General features: G+C 39.8%; 1 protein-coding gene across 1 annotated transcript in view; it reads left to right on the top strand.

Annotated features, from left to right (window-relative positions):
• The window catches only part of LOC146797873 (caM kinase-like vesicle-associated protein), a 592,979-nt gene extending 575,467 nt beyond the window's left edge, over positions 1–17,512 (top strand). Inside the window, exons 10-11 of the mRNA XM_085625076.1 lie at positions 2,705–2,792; positions 7,213–17,512. Coding sequence (XP_085481202.1) covers positions 2,705–2,792; positions 7,213–7,488 — 364 coding nt within the window. The 3' untranslated portion in view covers positions 7,489–17,512. The remainder of the gene's footprint in view (positions 1–2,704; positions 2,793–7,212) is intronic.
• Positions 17,513–19,396: the final 1,884 nt, after the last annotated feature.

A 19,396-nucleotide genomic window follows, 5' to 3' on the forward strand; every position in this document is an offset into this window, starting at 1 on the left:
ATGTCCCCAGAAACATAAGAAAATATGGCTGCGGTGGGCGGATTATTGGGGCATAGAATTACCCCCCATCATCAACTCAGACCCCTGATAAGCTGTGATCCCGTACTGAGATGGGACTCTATACAAATGGGAGGGTCCTACGAGCCCTTCGGACTACATATTCAAATGTATATTTATAATTTGGGGGGATTTGGGAGGATAGGCGCAATGTTGTTATTGTTATAAACAGACGTTTTTCAGAAACCACGACCAGTGATATGTAATGTTACATAGAGCCATCAACATATATTCTCCGGGTCGCAACCCGGCATATACCATGTAAAATCAATAAAATATGTTGTTAAAAAAAAAAAGACAGTGTGGTCATTTCCCCTACCCTTGGGTTTTGGTGAATAAACATCCGTACCGTTTACAGCTCTCTCTGTCTTGTTTCACTCTGTCTCACGTTCACTCTTCGATCGCTATTGAGTCTCACATGGGTATTGAGAACCTGGTGAGCAGTCCTCCTGTTTACCAGCAAGACTAAAATCATGACCTCCCACACCCTGACAGAGGACTGTTTGTGTATTTAGAGATTCTCTCCAATATGTCAGTGATCTCTATACTGTAGTAACTAGACTGAAGGTAGTCGCTGCCATGGCGGTTCCCTTCAGAGCAGTGAAGGTTATTCTAGCAAATGCCTTGTTTAACAGCCCTACTTTTCTAACATTTTGTTCAGGAAAAACAAACTCCAATAGTAGGAGTTTATTTTCTCTGAACACAATGGAAATGGACTTAATGTACATGTACGTGAGGGGCTGGTTAATTCTCTACCTGTTTCCACCTCATCTTAAATGAATAAGAGAAGGGAAAGTAAGTGATGGTATGACTCACCTCATTATGGAGAGATGACCACCACTGTGACCCGGCAGTCCTCTTACAGATATACCACTAGGTCAGGGGTCACCATCTACGCAGTCAGCGGAAATTCCGCCGATGAGTTCTACTGACTCTACATAGAGTGGGCAACCACAGGTTTAGAGGGTTGAGAGACTGACAGTTTACTGTGTTGTTCTCACTAGACCAATGCCTAAATAAGGTGCTGTTTCTGTCATTCCAATCTTTAACTTCCCTCTTTCCTAAAAGTATTCAGACTCCCTCTTTTTTATCGTCTTTATCTTCTCTTGCTGTATAATATGCTACAAGCTCTGTGTCTTCTCACAGCTTTTCACCTTTCTCCTATTATATTAAGCCTCTCTCTCTCTCTCTCCCCTCTCTTTACATCTTTTCCTTCCATCAACCTTTTGTTTATCTCTCCTAGTGTCCTATCGAGCATTTCTTGTTCAAACCACTGTTTAACCTTTATCTTTCCTGCCACACTTTACCTTCTCCGCTTGTCTATTATTGTTAATCCTTTCTATCATTTTTTTAGCCTCTCTCTTCTGTTCTAAACTTTGGCATATCTCTTCCGTCCCCTGTAACATTATAGCCTATGTCATTCTTTGGTCTCTCTCTTTCAGATCTGCTCCTCTTTCCTAGCATACTTTACTCTCTCTTGCTCTCTCTTTCTTCTACTCTCCCTAATTTGTGTCCTCTTTCTCCACTACCACCTAACCTCACTCTCCTATCAGTGTTTAGCATTGTTCTTCTCTCTAACCTTTAATGCATCAGTCTCTCCTACCACTGTTCAAATCACCTGCCTACCAGGCGCTGCCTACTCACTCTTCTCTACCTCTTTACACCTTCGTTCCTTCAACTGCTCACCTCACCTTTAACTGTAATTCCACTCCCAGCATACACTTATATTTCTTTCCTCGTTCATCATTTAGCTAGCCCTTCTTTGTTTTCTCTAATTCATATTCGGGCATAAACTTCACTCAACTATGTTGATACTTTTTAGTTTAAATTTTTCTTTCTTAATAGTCTGGAGTTTGACTCTATTTTTCTGTCTCACAATCGTAAAATACCACTCTCAATAATGCTTTACTGCAGTGTCTTATGGGTATACAAAGTGTTGCAAAATCTTTGAAGATCCACATGTTTTGCTTTAGTTTTACATATGAGTTTTTCAGTCGGTGATGGTTTCACCATCAGACAAGTATTTTTCCTTTAATTTTGAGAGTTATTTTGCACAGGATATGGCTCTTGTGTTCATTAAGCTTTGTGCAACCAGTAATACGGAAGGAAGCTAGCCAGCAGTGCTTTATTGTTTCTTCATTTTTGAGAAAGTTTATAAGGACATGTATTTTGTTTTCTAATAGGCCCAGTTAATAATGTTGACAGACACTGTCATGCTTCTCCAGCATGTACTTGGATGTTAGATGCCTCTGTAGTATTCTTTACACAAGATTACATTTGTGTAAATGAAATTTCTCCTGGGCTTAGTTTCCTCTAGTAATGCTTGTCACTTTGTCTTTTCTCAGATTAGCATTACTAAGTGATTTTCAAGCTTTCTTGATGGTTCATTTCTTTTGCCCTTTTCTCTCTCTCTTTGCCTATTATGCATCTTTGACATCGCTATACCTCCTAACTCTCCCTCACCCACTTTCCTCTCACCCTCTGTCCCTGATATTAAAACTAATCCTCCTTTGCTTGTAGATCTTTTCCTCTTTCTCTTCTCACATTCCAACATTGTCCTTTATTCTGTGGCTCCCTATCTGTCAAGGACATTGGCTTAGGACATGTTCGGAGGGAACTAATACATGATTCTTTTATATGCTTCTAGGATCTCTGGAAATGCTGCTTCAGACAAGAATATAAAGGATGGAGTCTGTGCTCAGATCGAGAAAAACTTTGCCAAAGCTAAATGGAAGGTAATGTCCAGAGATACAATACTGGTTTCCCCTCAGCTACTTAGTTGTGAGAATGGTTGGTTGTTTAAAACGTCCAAACTACCTACACGTACTTGTGACAACGTCTCATCCCCTGATACTTTGCACATTGTTTTTATTTGTCCACGGTTTAATAGTCTCAATTTTAAATATATTCAACCACTTGTTAGACAATTGCGACCTGCTTTATCATATTTACAATCCTTATCCACCCCGCAAGTGGGGTTCTCTTTAACTTGGTTTTTTATCACACAGTTTTAAGACTTAAATAGTGAGATAATGTGTTATTGTATCTTTTAATTGCTGATGGTTTCTGATTGTAATGAGATGTTCATTTGATTTGATGCACTTTGTTCTCACTTTTAGGAATTGCTTTGCTCAATTCAAATAAAGTTATTTTGACTTGATTTGATACTTGTTTTCAACAGTAAACATCTGGATGTTTTTCTTGATTGTGCCATCAGCTCAGCAGTCATGATTGCAGTGTAGCTACCTTTTGATTGACAGATTCATATTGTATGTGAGTGTCTGCATAGTTTTTGATACCACTGGAGAGGGTGTAAAGTGCTCAAAGGGTGTTGGACATGTTGGTTATGGTGCATGAGGTGCAAATACATGCTACAAACATGGTACGGAGTATGTTAAAGCACATATGTGTGAAGTATTGAGGTGTGTGAGAATTAAGTCATTCATACCTACCTATCCTTCTGAATTTATTGTATTGTTTATGAAATACTATCCAACTATAAAGCCATAAATCCTTAAATCAACATGATGATAATGGGGGAAGAACTCAACAATGGGCCATTTAGAATATCCCTGAGTACCAATATGCTGTACACGTAAAATACCTATATATATATATATGAATGATGTTTCCCATTAAATATGGGAAGAATACAAATGGAAGAGAGTTTGTTAAAATGCAGGTTGATGTTAATGACCGAGGTAGAAAATGGGCAGGCTCTATTAATCGCATGTGTAGAAGAATGTGGTTGGGTACTAATGACTAACGTGATAACACATTTGTGAGTAACAATGACAGGGTCCATTGTAGAACCTGGAAGCGAGACTAAGTGTGCATTTGAATATGGATGCCCTTGTGTGAAATCTGTCTTTACCATTAGCAGCTGCATATTTTTCAGACTTTGGTGTCTTTTTATGGTTAGCAACAGGCCATTAATTTGTGTAGTTTTGCAGGCATTAAACGTATAGTTTACCTAGAAAGATGTCAGCTTGACAACACAGTTTATATTTTCTTACAAAGGATGGCCAGGCAACTACACAACTTGCATGTTTAAAATCAGTATTTCTATTACTTTCATTTGATTAAATATCTACAGCACATAATTCAAAAAGCAGTGCATCTGTATTAGCATGCTAGGACATCCAAATTCATCAAATTGTGAAACACTAAATGTATCCTTTTTTCCACTTTGCTAGTGGACCACGTGTAGGATAAAAAACACAAATACATCAACACCACTAGAAAAGGGAATGGTTATTTTGTGTGTTCCACATGATTTGAGTGGTTCTCCCTGGCCAGAAAAAAGTGGTCCAAGGAAAACCATGAAACGCAAACTCCACGAAGGTCCAGCAAACTAATAAGGCTCTAAGAACAAAACCCCCCATCAGACGAGGTGTCTCACTATAAAAGTAGTTACAAATTTTAAAGAACCCCATCATATCTCAGAAGAATTTTCTTGGATGCTCATTGAAAACCTGAATGAAGACAGAGCACCCAATCATAAACATGCATTACTATGGGGAAAAAACGCCAATGGATTCATAAATTAGTGACTGATAAATCTGAAATAAATGATAAAATAGAGTGGCACACTTTAGAATTTTGAGACAGAACAGACAACACATATTTATGTGCATTTGGTTAAGAATACTATCTCTATATGGGCATATTGACTATTGATATAATATTTACACTGTCCATAAATATGTGTCCTGAGCTTGCATAGGTAGTCTGACTAACCTACTGGGTGTACCAAAACACTTGTATTCTACAGTTTACATAGGTCATAACCCAAACAAAATAGCATCAACTTTTTTTCTCCTACACTGTGTGAATGACTCTATTTCTTCACTTTGACCCTGATTTTAAATCCAATTACTCACAATTTACTTGGGCCTTTTTCAATAGCTAGCCACTTGTGAGTAACCAGTGACCAGTTCTGACATTTCTGTCAATGAGCTTATATTTACTGCAGCGACTGTCCATTTAAATTTCTGTCAAGGTGTTATTATATGTTTTTTTTAAATCTCTGATACAGTGTAGTTGACCGCAGTCATGATGTCTGTATGCTTTGACCACATGACTTGGTCCCCCATGCCCGTCATGTGAGCATAACCGTAGACTAATAACAGCACATTTACATTATATGTTGGCACAATTTTGTGACTAATATTATCTCCGTTGTTTTTGAGTTGACAGTGATGACGGTGAGTGCCCCAAACACATATTAAATTATCGCTCATATAATTTTTTTTTTTTTTTTTTTTTTTTTTAAAGTTTTTTATTGAAACAATAAGTCAGTTACAAGCATGGGCCTACAACCACCAGGGCCGGCCGCTAGATTCAGAAAGGATCATACATTAGTTAAGGCAGTAGGCGACTCCTGGGGCCCAGCCCCGTAAATGACTCAGGATAGCTCGAAAGAAGCAGGAGACATACATTTAACATAAATAACAACTAAAAACAAAAGGCGAGGCATAAGGGCAAAAAGCGTGGGTCAGGCTACATCCGGGGGACTTTACTCCAAACCTTCAATTAGCTATCAACAGGAGGGAGTACTGAAAGATCGGGGGCTCATATAATTTTAAACATATTTTCATAAATGCAGTAATTGTTTCTGAAATATCACCTTGTACGTTTCTTATAATACTGACATTTCACCATGGAATGCAAACTTTCCCATAGGGTAAATAAGCTTATTTACAAAAATTGGAAGCTTGGCATTTTATAGATTATAAAGAAAAAATACAGCATTAATGTCTGAAAGCATCATATTTACAATTTTAGCATATACTCATTGGACCCAAAACATCCAATTGTCATTTTCACCAAGAGCTAGTAGATGGACAGATTCTACCTTTTAAGTTCATTTATCCACATCAAATATCAGGATGTACATCATTTGGCAAGGATTTCCACAACCTCTATTTTCAGAGATAAAAAGGATTAAGTCAAGAATAGCCACCATACGTCAAGTATGCGCCACGGTTATGCCAATGATATCCAAACTTTTGTCAAGAATGGGCACAATAAGGCATTGGCAGGTCATTAATTATTATGCCCAGGATTGTCAAAATTTTGCAAGAATTGACACAAATGTACGTAAGCCCACTTTTTTGCATAGATAGACACAATAACACCAGTAATGTTAACAACATGTTATGTATTGATCTCTATTTTGCAAGGATTGCCAATAATGAAACTGATGTATCACAATAACACACAGATAGCCAGCATATTGCCAAGAATACTCCCAGTATGACATGGATGTTCCATTATTTTCCATGAAAAGTCACAATAATATTCTGGATACTCTCAGTCTGTCATGTTTGGTCCACCAGAATTAGTACAGGCAAGTGACATTATTTAGCCATACTATTATTATGACAGGGACATCCACAATTTCCCTCAAGTGCCCCCAATATTTCATGGATGGCTATCGTTTTTATACGCCACCCAGGGCCCCTGACACACAGGCATGTACTTAGACATGCATGAACATAATCACGCACGTTCATTGTAACACACACATTACTCCAATCTTATCATATGACATGGCAGATGGTCCTCTTGCATGCACCTCCTAGCTCCTTGCCACCTGGCTCTACACCTTCTGGGCCCCATTCTGCAAGAATATATGCAGTAGTACAACAAGTAAGCAGAGCTGCCATTATTTACGCATTCTGTATGTCTTAATGTGGTATACAAGTCTCCCCTCAATCAGAAGACATTAGGGTGCTGGAGGTGAGCACTTATTCTCTTATTGATCCCGCCCTGCTTTATGACTTTTGCTAAGCCATAAGTGTAAGATTTACAGGTACCCTGAATCTCTGTTAGGTGACATGCCTAGTGGCTATGTGAGGTTAGAGCTACCTAGATTTCCCCTGACAAACATGCAGTACAACGAACATAACCATTGGATCTGTCCTCCACTGTCAACATGTTGCAACAGTTACAAGTAAACAACAACCTGATGGTGGTTCATTTTCATGCATAAGGTGTAATATTGCGATCAAGTAGGTGGTGAGGCAATGAATCAATGTGATAGGGGGCTTGGCTCCACACTTACTAGAAGAGAGCATTCAAGGGACTTATAGATCAGTTTATAAATTAACATGCACTAGATTAATTAAATGTCTGGGTTCTTTCCCTCAGAAAGCAGTCAGGGTCACCACAATCATGAAGAGGCTGCGAGCAACAGAGCAAGCGGAACCAGGGCATCCAAACCAGCCGACAGACAGCACACCTCCAGCGTCTACAACAGCTTTGATTGCAAATCCCATCCCTCCAGTCAGTGTCCCGAAAGAAGAGGCCCCTTTGGCCCAGCCGGATGAAATCGCTGAAGCTCTGCCTACGTGCAATGGCGAAGAGGAGGAGACCCCTTCTATCCCGGCACCAGTGACAGAGAGCAGGCTGGAAGAGACCGGCTGAAGCAGAAAAATATAGATAGGGAGGGTTGGAGATGGAAAAGGATGTCTGTGAGGGAAGGGATTGTGGTGGGGTAAAGGAACCAACCAACTTTTGTTGTAAATACAGTTGTTGGCATGGCAGTGGCATTTCTTGAGCGGAGTTACAGTCCTATCGCTTGCCACTCCACCTATTGCAGACGCCGATGCTCTGTGCAATCTGTGTTCCATTCTGTCCTCACTCTGTCACCTTTTGAACTGTTTTAAGCACTCTATCTACCATGAGAAGATTGCTAGAGGATTGGCATTTTGTTTGCTAGAGGCCATAGTACCTTTCAAAAATGGAGCCAGACAAATGTTTAAAGACAATGGGACACGGCCACCAAATATATATCTGCAAGTGAAGGTATTGAATGCTTTTTCCCTTTCCACCTATCGTTTGGCTTTCAAACTAATGGGTCCTGCGGAAAAGATACCTGTAGCCACATTTAATGAAAAAACAGACATTAAATGCAGCCTGAACGGGTCTGTTGAAAATGTAGGCAGATACATCTGTTATATCTCTTTTTTTGGGGGAGGGGGGGGGGAAATATCAGTTATTACAGTATAACCTATTTTAACCCACATTCGTAGTTTAACAAAATGAGACAAACTCTTAATTCCTTATGTAAAGGGGAAATATTGCAGGATGGGTTATTTTTATTTTGGAGAATATATTTGGGAGACAATTTGTTTTTTTCACTGTGGTTATTTTGAGAATGTTGAGAATAGTTTATTGGTGGAGATTATATTGAACATATCAGGAGTACAAGTCTTTATTCTTTGGAATTTTGTTGATCACGTTGGATAATGAAATATGTACATATTCTATTTAATGTTTTGAGAGTGCAATCTTTTCTCTACATGATCCTGTGTTGAATTTCTTGCAGGAACAAAATCTTTTGTCTGTCAGTTGAAACTTATATCTGTTGCAGTACACTCTCCAATTTTAGAGTTTTTTTCCAGGTCCAGAAAGTGAATGCGTTTTTCCTGTGGCTCTCTTGTATTGGTACGTTAAAACGATATTTGTAAAGACTTTTTGCTTTAACTGCAAGGAGATAAATGCTTGGATTCCTGTTGCTATATTTGTTTGTCATATCATAATGCAAACCCTTCAAATTGCACATACGTTGATAGTTTGACCAGTTGGCCTTTTTTGTGTTTATATTTGTTAATATGTGACACAGCGCTTGTCCCACTAGGGTGCCTAGTGGCATAGTCAGAGAAGCAAGATTAAGACGTTGAAGTCACTGTGAGTTGTAGCTAAATGTGGCAGCCATCTTGAAATGGCTCTATGGTCTCTCTGTGTAATGCATAGTTAAATTATATTTCCTGCTGTCTGAATTTGGCCCAGAAATGTGGGCTTTTAGCAGTAATTTAAAAACTAAATGTGTCCAAAGATTATTGTCTATTGGCATAAAGCAAAAGTTATAAACCTATAATAAGTAAATAGCATGGCCCAAGAAGATATAACTAATAAATATTACCAAACTTCCAAATTCGACTTACAAATTAATGGAAGCCTCCCACCAATTCAGGGTCAGTCAGTTGAAATGTGTACCGGACCGGAAGCCATTTTTACTACAGAATGGAAACCATATGGTGGGCAACTTAATTGCAGCCTTGTAGGACCATTAACACACCTGTACGTCATTTTCTAGTCTGCCATCCAACAGAACTGGGAGGCACCAATGAGAACTCATCAGATGTCTTGATTCACAAAACGGTTTGAGAATTAAGTCAATTACTCCACATGATCAATCAGCAAAGCTAGGGTTAGCACCTGCCACCCCTGGCTAGCCCTATGGCACCCCTGGCACTGAGCTTGGACTGAGTGGTGATGAAAGCGGGAACAGGAGAGAAAGTAAACAGGGCTCTCCAAACTTTGTTTGCTTTCTGTTATTTTCACCCTACCCTTAACTTAGCATCTCAGAAGCAAGCAGAAAGCTGCTGGAGATGAAAGCGGTAACAGGAGAGAAAGTAAACAGGGCTCTGCAAACTTTGTTTACTTTCTGTTATTTTCACCCTACCCTTACCTTAGCATCTCAGAAGCAAGCAGAAAGTTGCTGGGTAGGTAAGACTGTGCCTATTGGTCAATCATGTAATGACATTTGATGCAAAATATTGGAAGTATTACTTATACTACTCCTGGCATTTTGAGAATTCAAATCTATTACTTTTTCCTCTAAAATCAAAGGTAAGTCACACCCAGTCACTGAAAAGTTTTCATAATCAGGCACAGGATTGGGAAGGAAAAAGAAGAGATGCAGATAAAAACAATAGACTGGTTGAAGTGACTTTGACCAGCATATTCTGGTCTCTATTCAACTTTATAAATGTGTGAACCTCCAGTTCATCTAACGTTAAGATTTCCCTCCACATTCATACCTAACTTCCTGTTAACTGTTTCTCACTGAGACAAGCGTAGGTAAATGGCCTTACCATGCATGCTACGGGTACAGGTGTGTAAATGTGTAGCCTTCTGTCACGTAACGCATTTTATGGATGTAGAACGGTAGCCATTTTAGATAGAACAACACACTATTTCCCTTGTGTCATTTCAGCGGTCTTATGGATTGCTATCAGCAGAACAAATAAAGCCTGTTATATAGGGTCTGTGGCAGGTGGGAGGAGGGAGGCGGTAGTTCATGATCTGAAAAAAGGACCAATTTTCATCACCAGTAGAATTGTGGCAAAGAAGTGCTTAAAAGTAAAAAAAAAGAAATTAAAAAAAAAAGGCAACATGCCATCTCCCATACATGCCAGCATTTTAGAAGTCAAAATTGAGACATTTAAAAAAGAAATAATAAGGAGAATGTATTTCCCCCATTGACCTCTATTAAGGGAAAGGCAATTTCAGGAGGGAGGCAGTCAAAAGAAAGCCATTTTTTGCTTCAAAACATCGGGAGTCTCCCGACTGAATTGGGCCTATTGGCATGTAGGAAACTCCATCTACACATGTACGGCCTGGACTGATGGCTCTATTGCAATCACAACTGCCTAAAATCTTCTGGAATTCAGGAATGAGCTGCAGACACACCTTTTTAAAGAACACTACATCACAATGCAGTAACAATCCACATCCGCTTTTAGAAACCAGCTACTCCTTCAGTCACTGATTGACTTTATCTTCACCTTTGACCCTCTAATGCACTCTGCTGCTTTTCGAATACGTTCAGGCTGTAGAAATACCACAAACATGCATACATCTATATGGTTTAGAGAGAGTTCTGCAAGGGAGCATTTGGTGTAATGCATTGTGTCATGCAGTGCTGCAGTACCTAAGTGTATTAGTCTTCAGGAGAATTTATATACCATTGAGAACATTTTGTGCCAATAGAAATTATTGATGCCCGACACAATTGTTTTTTTCTCTGTATGAGAAATAGTCATGACCTGACCAGACCCATTATTTGATTTTATTTAAGTGGAGTAAGGTTGGTGGATAAAAGTAACTGTAACATATGTAGCACCAAATCTGACCAGATGTCAAAGGTCGTACTCCAACCTTCTCACACTAATCCAATTGACAAGCAAGTGGTTTGAGAGAATGTCTTCACATTTTCAAGATCCCTGCCTTTAGAATGCATATTGGATTTTCATTTCCAGAAAGTTTCTTAAAAATGTGAAGCACCGCCACTCAGCTAGTGCTCTGAAGCATCCACTGGTGGCTCTAGCACTTTTTTTAAAAATGTGAAAAGTGTAAAGGAGGGCACAAGAGTGAATGGGTGGAAAAATGGATGCACATGTTTGACTACATTATTCACTATTTTACTCACACGTGTAAATCGTCGTCAAATAAGGACCGAAGCCATGTACAAATATTTGTGCCAGAGTGTTTTTATGTCCGCAATATACACAGAACTGTAAATGGGCACCTTAATAGGGAGGGAATAGAAATTATATTTTGCAGTCCCTACTGCATTAGTATCTCATTTGAAATCTGAACCAATTAATGTTCCTATGTATTCAGTGGATTTTAGTTCACGCTAGTGCTTTATCTCTAATTTGAAATTTGGAATGTTGAGAGCACCATTGAAGACAATGGAGTGGCTCTGGGCTTTTAATGTCTGGCATAAGCCTTCTGCTCCAATATTCCAATGTTTGTCTTTCAGTTTCTCCCCTTAACATTTTGAACATTCTATCCTTAGCCGGTGAAATGTTTTAATAGCCTTATAACCCTTCTGCCTCGGGACTATGCTTGTTGTTAAAAGCCCTTACCCTCTTTATAGGCACTCACCTATAACTTGGGGTCAATGCCTTTAACAACCGGTATAGACCTCTGCAGCGGGCTATAGAGCTAAATTGAGCCTTCAAAAGCACTGTACTGGGTAGCAACATGATGTGGCATTGATGTCTTAATCAAATAGGCAATTTTTCATGGTAGTCATTTAGAGGTCCTTGCTACCCGTGACACTGAAAGCACCATATTTTTATTAGAAAATAAAGTTTTGCGGATTTTCCGTTTACAAAACAGCAGCAACTCCAGGCTGCTGGGGACAGTACACAGTTGAAACATTGAGGGGCATATTTACCAGTGACGAAGTGCGGTGTTAGCCCTCTTGGCTTAACGCCACACTCCCTCACTTTAGAAATGCAGGGCTGCACCGTATTTACAGTAATACAGTGCAGCCCTGCGTTTCCCCCTGCGCTGTTGCTAATTACAGCTGCTTAGCGTCAACACAGGCTCCCTTGCACAAGAGTGCAAGGGTGCCTGATTTGTAGGAATGATTGTTTATGTCCTGCAAATAAACAATCTATGATTGTGATTTGTAACTTCAATGGGTGCTGTTTTGTGCAGCACACATAGAAGTTGCAACTTCTCATTTTTAAAATGATTGCTTATGTGCAGGAAGGGACACCTTCCTGCACATAAACAATTATGCACGGCGTGCTGCTTCATGTGTGTTTCACAATGCAGCACACATAAAAACAGCAAAAATGAGGAGAAATAAAGCATTTCTCCTCGTTGCCCCATGTTAAAACATGGGGCTTTTTGGTCTTAATTTTGGCGCTGCCCCATATTTATGCCACCCTTGTAAATATGGGGCAGCGTCAAAATCAATGGATGTTGCGGTGGAGCGCACTCTGAAACACCCATTGCCCACCCATTTCGTGGTAAGTATAGAGTGAAAGGGTGCCTTATTTACAAGGCAGCGTTAAGCCAAGTTAAGTGGCTTAACACTGCCTTGTAAATAAGGCGAAGCCCGTATTGCCATAGGAACGTCAAAAAAAGTGACATTCCTGTGGTGATAGGGACTTGTAAATATGCCCATAAATTGTTTCAGTGTGTCCCATCAAACCTGATGTTGCTTAGCAACACTCCAATACCAATACCAAACAACCTTTATTCGACAAATAGTCATAAAAGCATATTACAAAAAATATTCAATAAATATACATAAAAATTGTTGTTAATAGGTTATAAAGCAATCCTGTTTGGGGAAAATTCGTTAAATATTGGTTGCATATAAACTTTCAATACAGCAAAACAATTTAATAAAAAACTCCATATTTACAAATGATAAAACTTTGTACAAAATTCTCGATCATAGGAACCCAGTATGAATAGCTTCATCTTTGGTGGTTCAGGCCTGAGCTAGAAGAAAAGCTGGATACATTTTGGTGAGTGGGAGACATTTACAGTACTGGTTCAGTAGACTGGCTAATCACAATTTGCATAAGCATTTCACACAGATATTGATTTCAGCCTTATTGCCCACATCCACCCAAGATATTTTGCAACTGCTATTTAGATAGTAGATGAAGTACTAGTGCGTATAATCCTTTCAGCTTCCATACTCCTTCTAGTACCTAGCAATTTACATTTAGGACTCAACCAAACTCGGTTTCCGGTTAAAGTGAGGATTCTGCTCAAGACCCTGGCCCTTGTGCACAGAGCTCTGAACCACTTTGGACCTGAACACTTATCCTCCAGGATCCAACACTATACTTTCCTCAGAGGTTTGCGCTCATCCCATGGCCATCTGGCTAAAGTTCCATGGGACAAGGAAGCAAAAACTGGAGGTAGATCCTTCTCCGTTCTAGGCCCCCAAGTCTGGAATAGCTTGCCTGCCGAACTAAGTCAAATCGTAAGCGAGCAGACTTTCAGAAAGCAACTCAAACTTGGCTCTTCACTATCTAATTCAACATTCAGTGCTCTCTTATTTTCCACTCAGCGCCGGGACATTCCTCGGAGTAGCTGCCCACGCTAGAAATCCCAGCATTCATACATTCATTCTTTCACTATGCCCCAGGCTCCACCAAGCAGAACTTTACTTGTATTGCAGGCTCCAAGTTTTGGTATGTTTCACTGTACTGGGCTGGACTGCATTTAGGGTAACCACCTTTCTCAGAGAAAAGTAGCGATTATTTGCTTGTGTTGTTTTTAAGAGTTTTGATAAATCAAGAGCTGGTAGTTCAATAAGAGGTTGAGCAAAGTTATTTATATATTTTTATAACAGGGTAACTTTACTTCGGTCTGCGTTATACTCAAATAGTTCAGTTTAGAAAGCTCTAAAATATTTGAAGTGAATTCCTCTTGTATTAGCTGTTTTAAAATTTCAAACAGTAAAAATTACCATCTTATATTTCAATATTTTTCACCAGCCGTAGCAATTAAATACGAGCATACTGTTAAAATACTTGCAAAGTGGCAGCCCTAACTGCACCAAAGAAGGAAGCAATCACAAGGACTCACGTCAGTAGCCTGTCCTGGCTTATTTTAAAAATTTTACATCCAATTCCTAAATCTAACTTTCTGTGGTTAAATCAGGTCTGAACATCACATGATGCCATTTTTGTGGTGTTATAGGGCTAGAGAGCATGTGATTTCTCGTTCTGTAATGTTACATGTTACAGGGTCAAAGGGCAACCTGGTGCATTCCCCTACCCCAGGCATTTTGATGACTATTTAAAAAGACCTCATTGGCTGATTTGACTTTTAGAAGCATACTGAGAAAAACGAAATTTGTACCAAAAAGCCACTAGGTGGCAGGACTGTATAACAATAGTGAAATCAGCAGCTCTCACTGTTCAACAGGGACAAACATGTTTGTACAGCTTTAGTAGCCCATTCAATGTGCTACAAAGATAACAGCGCACGGGGAATTACAGATAGAGCGGAGTCAGAGATTTCTTTTGCCCAGGTTCCATATTACACATCATTATGAGTTAGGCAGCTTAGAATATTGAAGTTTTTCCAGCAAAATTATCCAGGAAAAAACTGTGGGGTCGTCTGGTCATTTAACGCAAGTTCAATAACTGATTCAGTTTGCTCCGGAGTATGCATTACTGGGGCACTAGTAATGAAGCGCTTAGAAAAAAAATACAAATAACCAGAAATACTCAGTAGTATCAACCCCAGAACTTTAGTGTGTCTGAAAACAGACGCAACTCCAGGAACGTGTCCTTTCACTTGAGGCAAGCCCCATGTGAAAAGGCCTGCGTCAGTCTTACGCCTGCTGTGAGGCAGGCGTACAATTTTGACGCAGTGGTGTCCTAGAAGGGTTGTAGTTAAATCTCATAGGTTTCACTACACCACTTCTACAACCCTTATTTGCGGGGGAACACCCACCCTGCATACATAATACCAGCTATAATGTAGCGCAGGGACAGAGTGATGCATCTACTTAGATGCACCACTTTGTAAATATGGCACAATGTGGCACATTTTTTCTGCTGCCGCAGCTTCACAATAAGTGATGCACCAGCAGTGCAAAGGGCTCATAAATAAGCCCCTTTATTTTTATCTTCACAAACGGTTATGGAAAACTGGAAAATGTCCCAAAGGTTCCAACAGTTTTCACTTTATCACTTCTGGCAAAATCACAATTTTTGCGACAATAAATGTCACACATGTTTTTGGTAAAGGTTAACAAATTGGCTCCAGCATCAGCAATGCTTAGCAGAATACACTGTGTTGTTTTACTGCGCAATACAATTGTGCATAAAAAATCCTGCAAAAACTTGCAGGGAAAAATCCTGCAAACAGTTGTTATTGGACATTGAACATTTTGCAGAAGCAACATTTGCATAGAAAGTCTGCATACATTTTCCAGTTTACATGGGTTCAGTTACAGTAACATACACCTTGCTATGCTCTGAACATTATTTTGCAATGCAAAAAACTTTACATGGATGAAGGTAGAGGTAAAGCTTTAAATTACTATGCACACCCTGTGGAGTGCGTGTTTTGAGTGCTGTATGCTAAAAAGGCAGGACCCCCTAAAGTTTACCCTTATAATTTGGGGCCTTTGACATGTTTAAAATCAATTATATGCTGAAACAAAAAAAAATCACACGTCTTGGGTTGTGAGTGGCTTGTTACTTCTTGGCATGTGACTGGCTCTTGTGACTGGCTTGCGACTTCTTGCATTGTGACTGGCTCCGAAGAAAGGTTTCATCCCTGCTATGATATGGTGTCCACTGTCAAATAGGGATATGTGTCTTGGGACACAGTGGGGCCAATTCACAAAAGCATTTGTGAGTACAGGAAGTAGCAATATAGGCGTACTTCCTTAACACCATTCAACGCCTTTCTGAATAGGTTCCGAAACATTCCACTTCCCATGAATAAAAGTGCAAGGAGGGCGCCATCCTCATTAATTGCATCTAATTGTCAAGGAATATTACCTTTTTATATCCTTTTAAAAAGACTTTGGGACTAATTCACATAGACATGTAAGAGTATGTAAAATAGTCCTACAGAAGTGCTACTTTATGTACTCCAGTGAGCCTGTGTGAATAGGCCTCAGTGATTCCAGCCCTGAACTTGGCCCTATTATGCTGTTTGGTGGATCCTGAGCAGTCGATCCCAGCTGAGATTGAACTCTGCTGGAGATCAGGCTCATTGCTGATAGAGTAACACTTAGGATTGCCACTCAAAGCTCCATGACCTTGTAAAGCAACTCGGCCTTCTGTCTCATTCTTCTATATGATCAGAGAAACCATTGGTGACTTGCCATTTCCTTGTAATGCACAGCAGGGGATATTTTATATCCAACATTATATGAATTGCCAGATGCCACATTTAATGCAGCACTTGCTCCTAAGCTAACATAACTTTGGATGCTACCATCTGTCAGCCTGTCCTTATAACGGGATAAGGAATATAGTTAGTTTCACAAAGGAAAGTGCTGTACCCCCAGCATGTGTCACACATGGCATTTGGGAAGTGAGCGGGAATATTGGTTGACCAATTACAGACATGTTATTGGAGGACACACATACTATTTCGAATATTACCGACACATGGATTAGAATTGTTTATTCACAGATTGCAAATTTCTTGCATCTCAAAATTAATTTGTTACAAATAACTTTTATTAGTCTCTAGAAACAAGGTACATTTCACTTATTATAGGGTTACGGATTTATTAAAATTCAGAGTACTTCTATACATCAAAAAAAAGAATTTACCATTTGACAGGGAATTTATGTATTAACCCCTTCAGCGCTGCGCGGATTCCCGCGCAGTGCTGAAGGATCTGAGCGCGGGCGGGGCCATGACGGAACGGTTCCGTCATAAGCACAGCCCAACCGACGTGCATGACGGAACCGTTCCGTCACAAGCGTCGAAGGGGTTAATATAGGAGGGTTATTACATTGATTATTATGATTCAGCTTAGCAGGCAGTAAATATTTATACAAAGAAAACATGTCAGTAGATTCTCTTTCATTTTATCCTTGGCATACCCCAAAAATATTAAGAGAAAAAAGGTCATGTGTGTCTAATTTTATTAAGATAATTTAGTTCTGTTTGTGGTAGACAGGGACCCTCACAGGTAATTTGCTTCACTCTGCCTCAGCTAAATCTTAATAGTTGGCCTGCACTTGCCTTTTCCCTTCCAACCTTGCATGTGTGAGCACCTTTTCCCTCCAGGGCAATTGAAGATATTTCACATCATTGGGTTGATTAGTGAAACTGTGTTGGGATAGCACTGTGACAGGAAGTACCGATTCTGTAAAAATGATGTAAAATAAAGGCTATATACAGTATAAATATACATCCCGCTATGGATTGGGCAGGGGTGGGAGGGTTTGTAGGTATTTGTCCAGCACTGCTTTAAATAAAAACTCTTGCTTAAAAAATGGTCTGGAGAGTGTGTTTCCTTTTTAATGAGATGGGAATGAACCCTTATTGTATTAATTGTTTCAGTATTGGTTAAAGACCTGATCTCAAGCAACCACTCATGGTTTTTGACATAAAGCCCTACCACATGAGAAAGGAAGACAAGCCATTGCACAACAAATGAATGCCTCCTCAAGTCAAGTGTAGCGTTGGAGAAAAGTTTTATTCTAGTCACCTCTTTCCAACTTTGCATGCAAGCTGGACAGTACACATGCAAAGCTGAAAATGTTTTAAACTACATCTAAGTATAATATTTTGTACTGGAAGCTTGCCCTTCCAGTACAAAACCTATGCTAGACATCAGGTACACCCTTGCACTATGGTCTACAGGAGCGCGCCTGCTCAAGGCAATCTAAAATGCCTAAAAGCAGGGGGACAGAATACAGTACTATATCTTAGTAGATATGGCTCTGTCCTTCTCTCTACCTTTCGCAGCACTTAACTTTTGATACTGCACTGTGTTGCTTGAAAAAAATACTAATTTGGCCTTGAGTGCTGCAGAGGACATGTTGCAAGGCAGTCCAATGCGGAGAGTGTGCGGAGCTAAGGCAAGGCACCACACAACGAAATCAGCATGGGTCTGCCTTTAGTTCTACTTCACCTAGGAGTCCCCCATAGATGTGAAAACAATAGTGGTTTGACATTCCAAAGCATTGCTATCCTGGAGTTTGGTAAGCACTAAGGTTGGGCACAACAAAGGAGAGTACAATACAGAAATATTCAGCATGTCGCCCATCTCAAGAGTGAAACCACAGAGCACTGAGACCTACACCTGTACTGCCTGAATAAATAGACCCTAACACAGCACTAGCTCCAGTGGTGGTACTGCCATCCGGACAAACACAGCGCGATTGAATATGGTATCTAATTAGGATATTGGCTCCTGGGTGCTAACATCTTAAACACACCTTGTGGACAAAGCACAATTGATAAATGAGATACACATCAACCCAAACTGTAATTTGACCCAAAATAAATTTGGAAAACCCTTACAGGAGAGGACATGGAGGTGTCCTGCAATCTTGGCTCACACAGAGGAGATAAATAATTACATAAGACAACTACTCCTGGGTATAAATACCAGGCTGATGGCAATTGACAGAAACAATAATACATTTAAGGGAATACATGGATAAGCAACCCTCCGGGCTAGATGTGATTTTGACACAGGTCTCAGATAGTGCCACGGATCGAGATAAGAAACTGTTTCGTACAATAAAGATGCTGGAAATAGCAGCAGCAAAAAAAGAAAATTTAAAGGCAAGATCAAAATGCATCAATATTAGAATTATAGGTGTTGCCAAATCTTCAGCAATGGGGAAATCAGAGGCAATCTGTTGAAAATACTCTGCTTGAACTATTTGCACTCGCCTGTGCTCTCCAGACTTCTATGTGACACCCACCCACGGAATAATTACACCTAGGAGGCATATTCATAAACTGCATTTTTAACTAAGTTTAGTAGTACCACAATAGTACAACTACAGTACTACAAAATCTATTCACAAACCTACAAGTGTAAATCTCCACATCCACCTCTTTTGTGGGTGAGATCTTCACACATGTAACTTTATTACTTAGAAATAAATGTGGGATGGACCAGGGGGAGTGGTTAGAAAAGGGGCATACTTACTACTAAATAGGAGGAGTTTTGAGAGGAGTAAGGAGGGGTTTAAAGAGGGTTGGGGGGATGTTAGGGAGGGAAATGGATTCCCCCACAAATTGGTAAGTCCATTGCTGTTCACAAGCTGCGTGTCTAAGG

This window comes from Triturus cristatus, chromosome 9, assembly GCF_964204655.1.
Source record: "Triturus cristatus chromosome 9, aTriCri1.1, whole genome shotgun sequence".
NCBI lineage: Eukaryota > Metazoa > Chordata > Amphibia > Caudata > Salamandridae > Triturus > Triturus cristatus.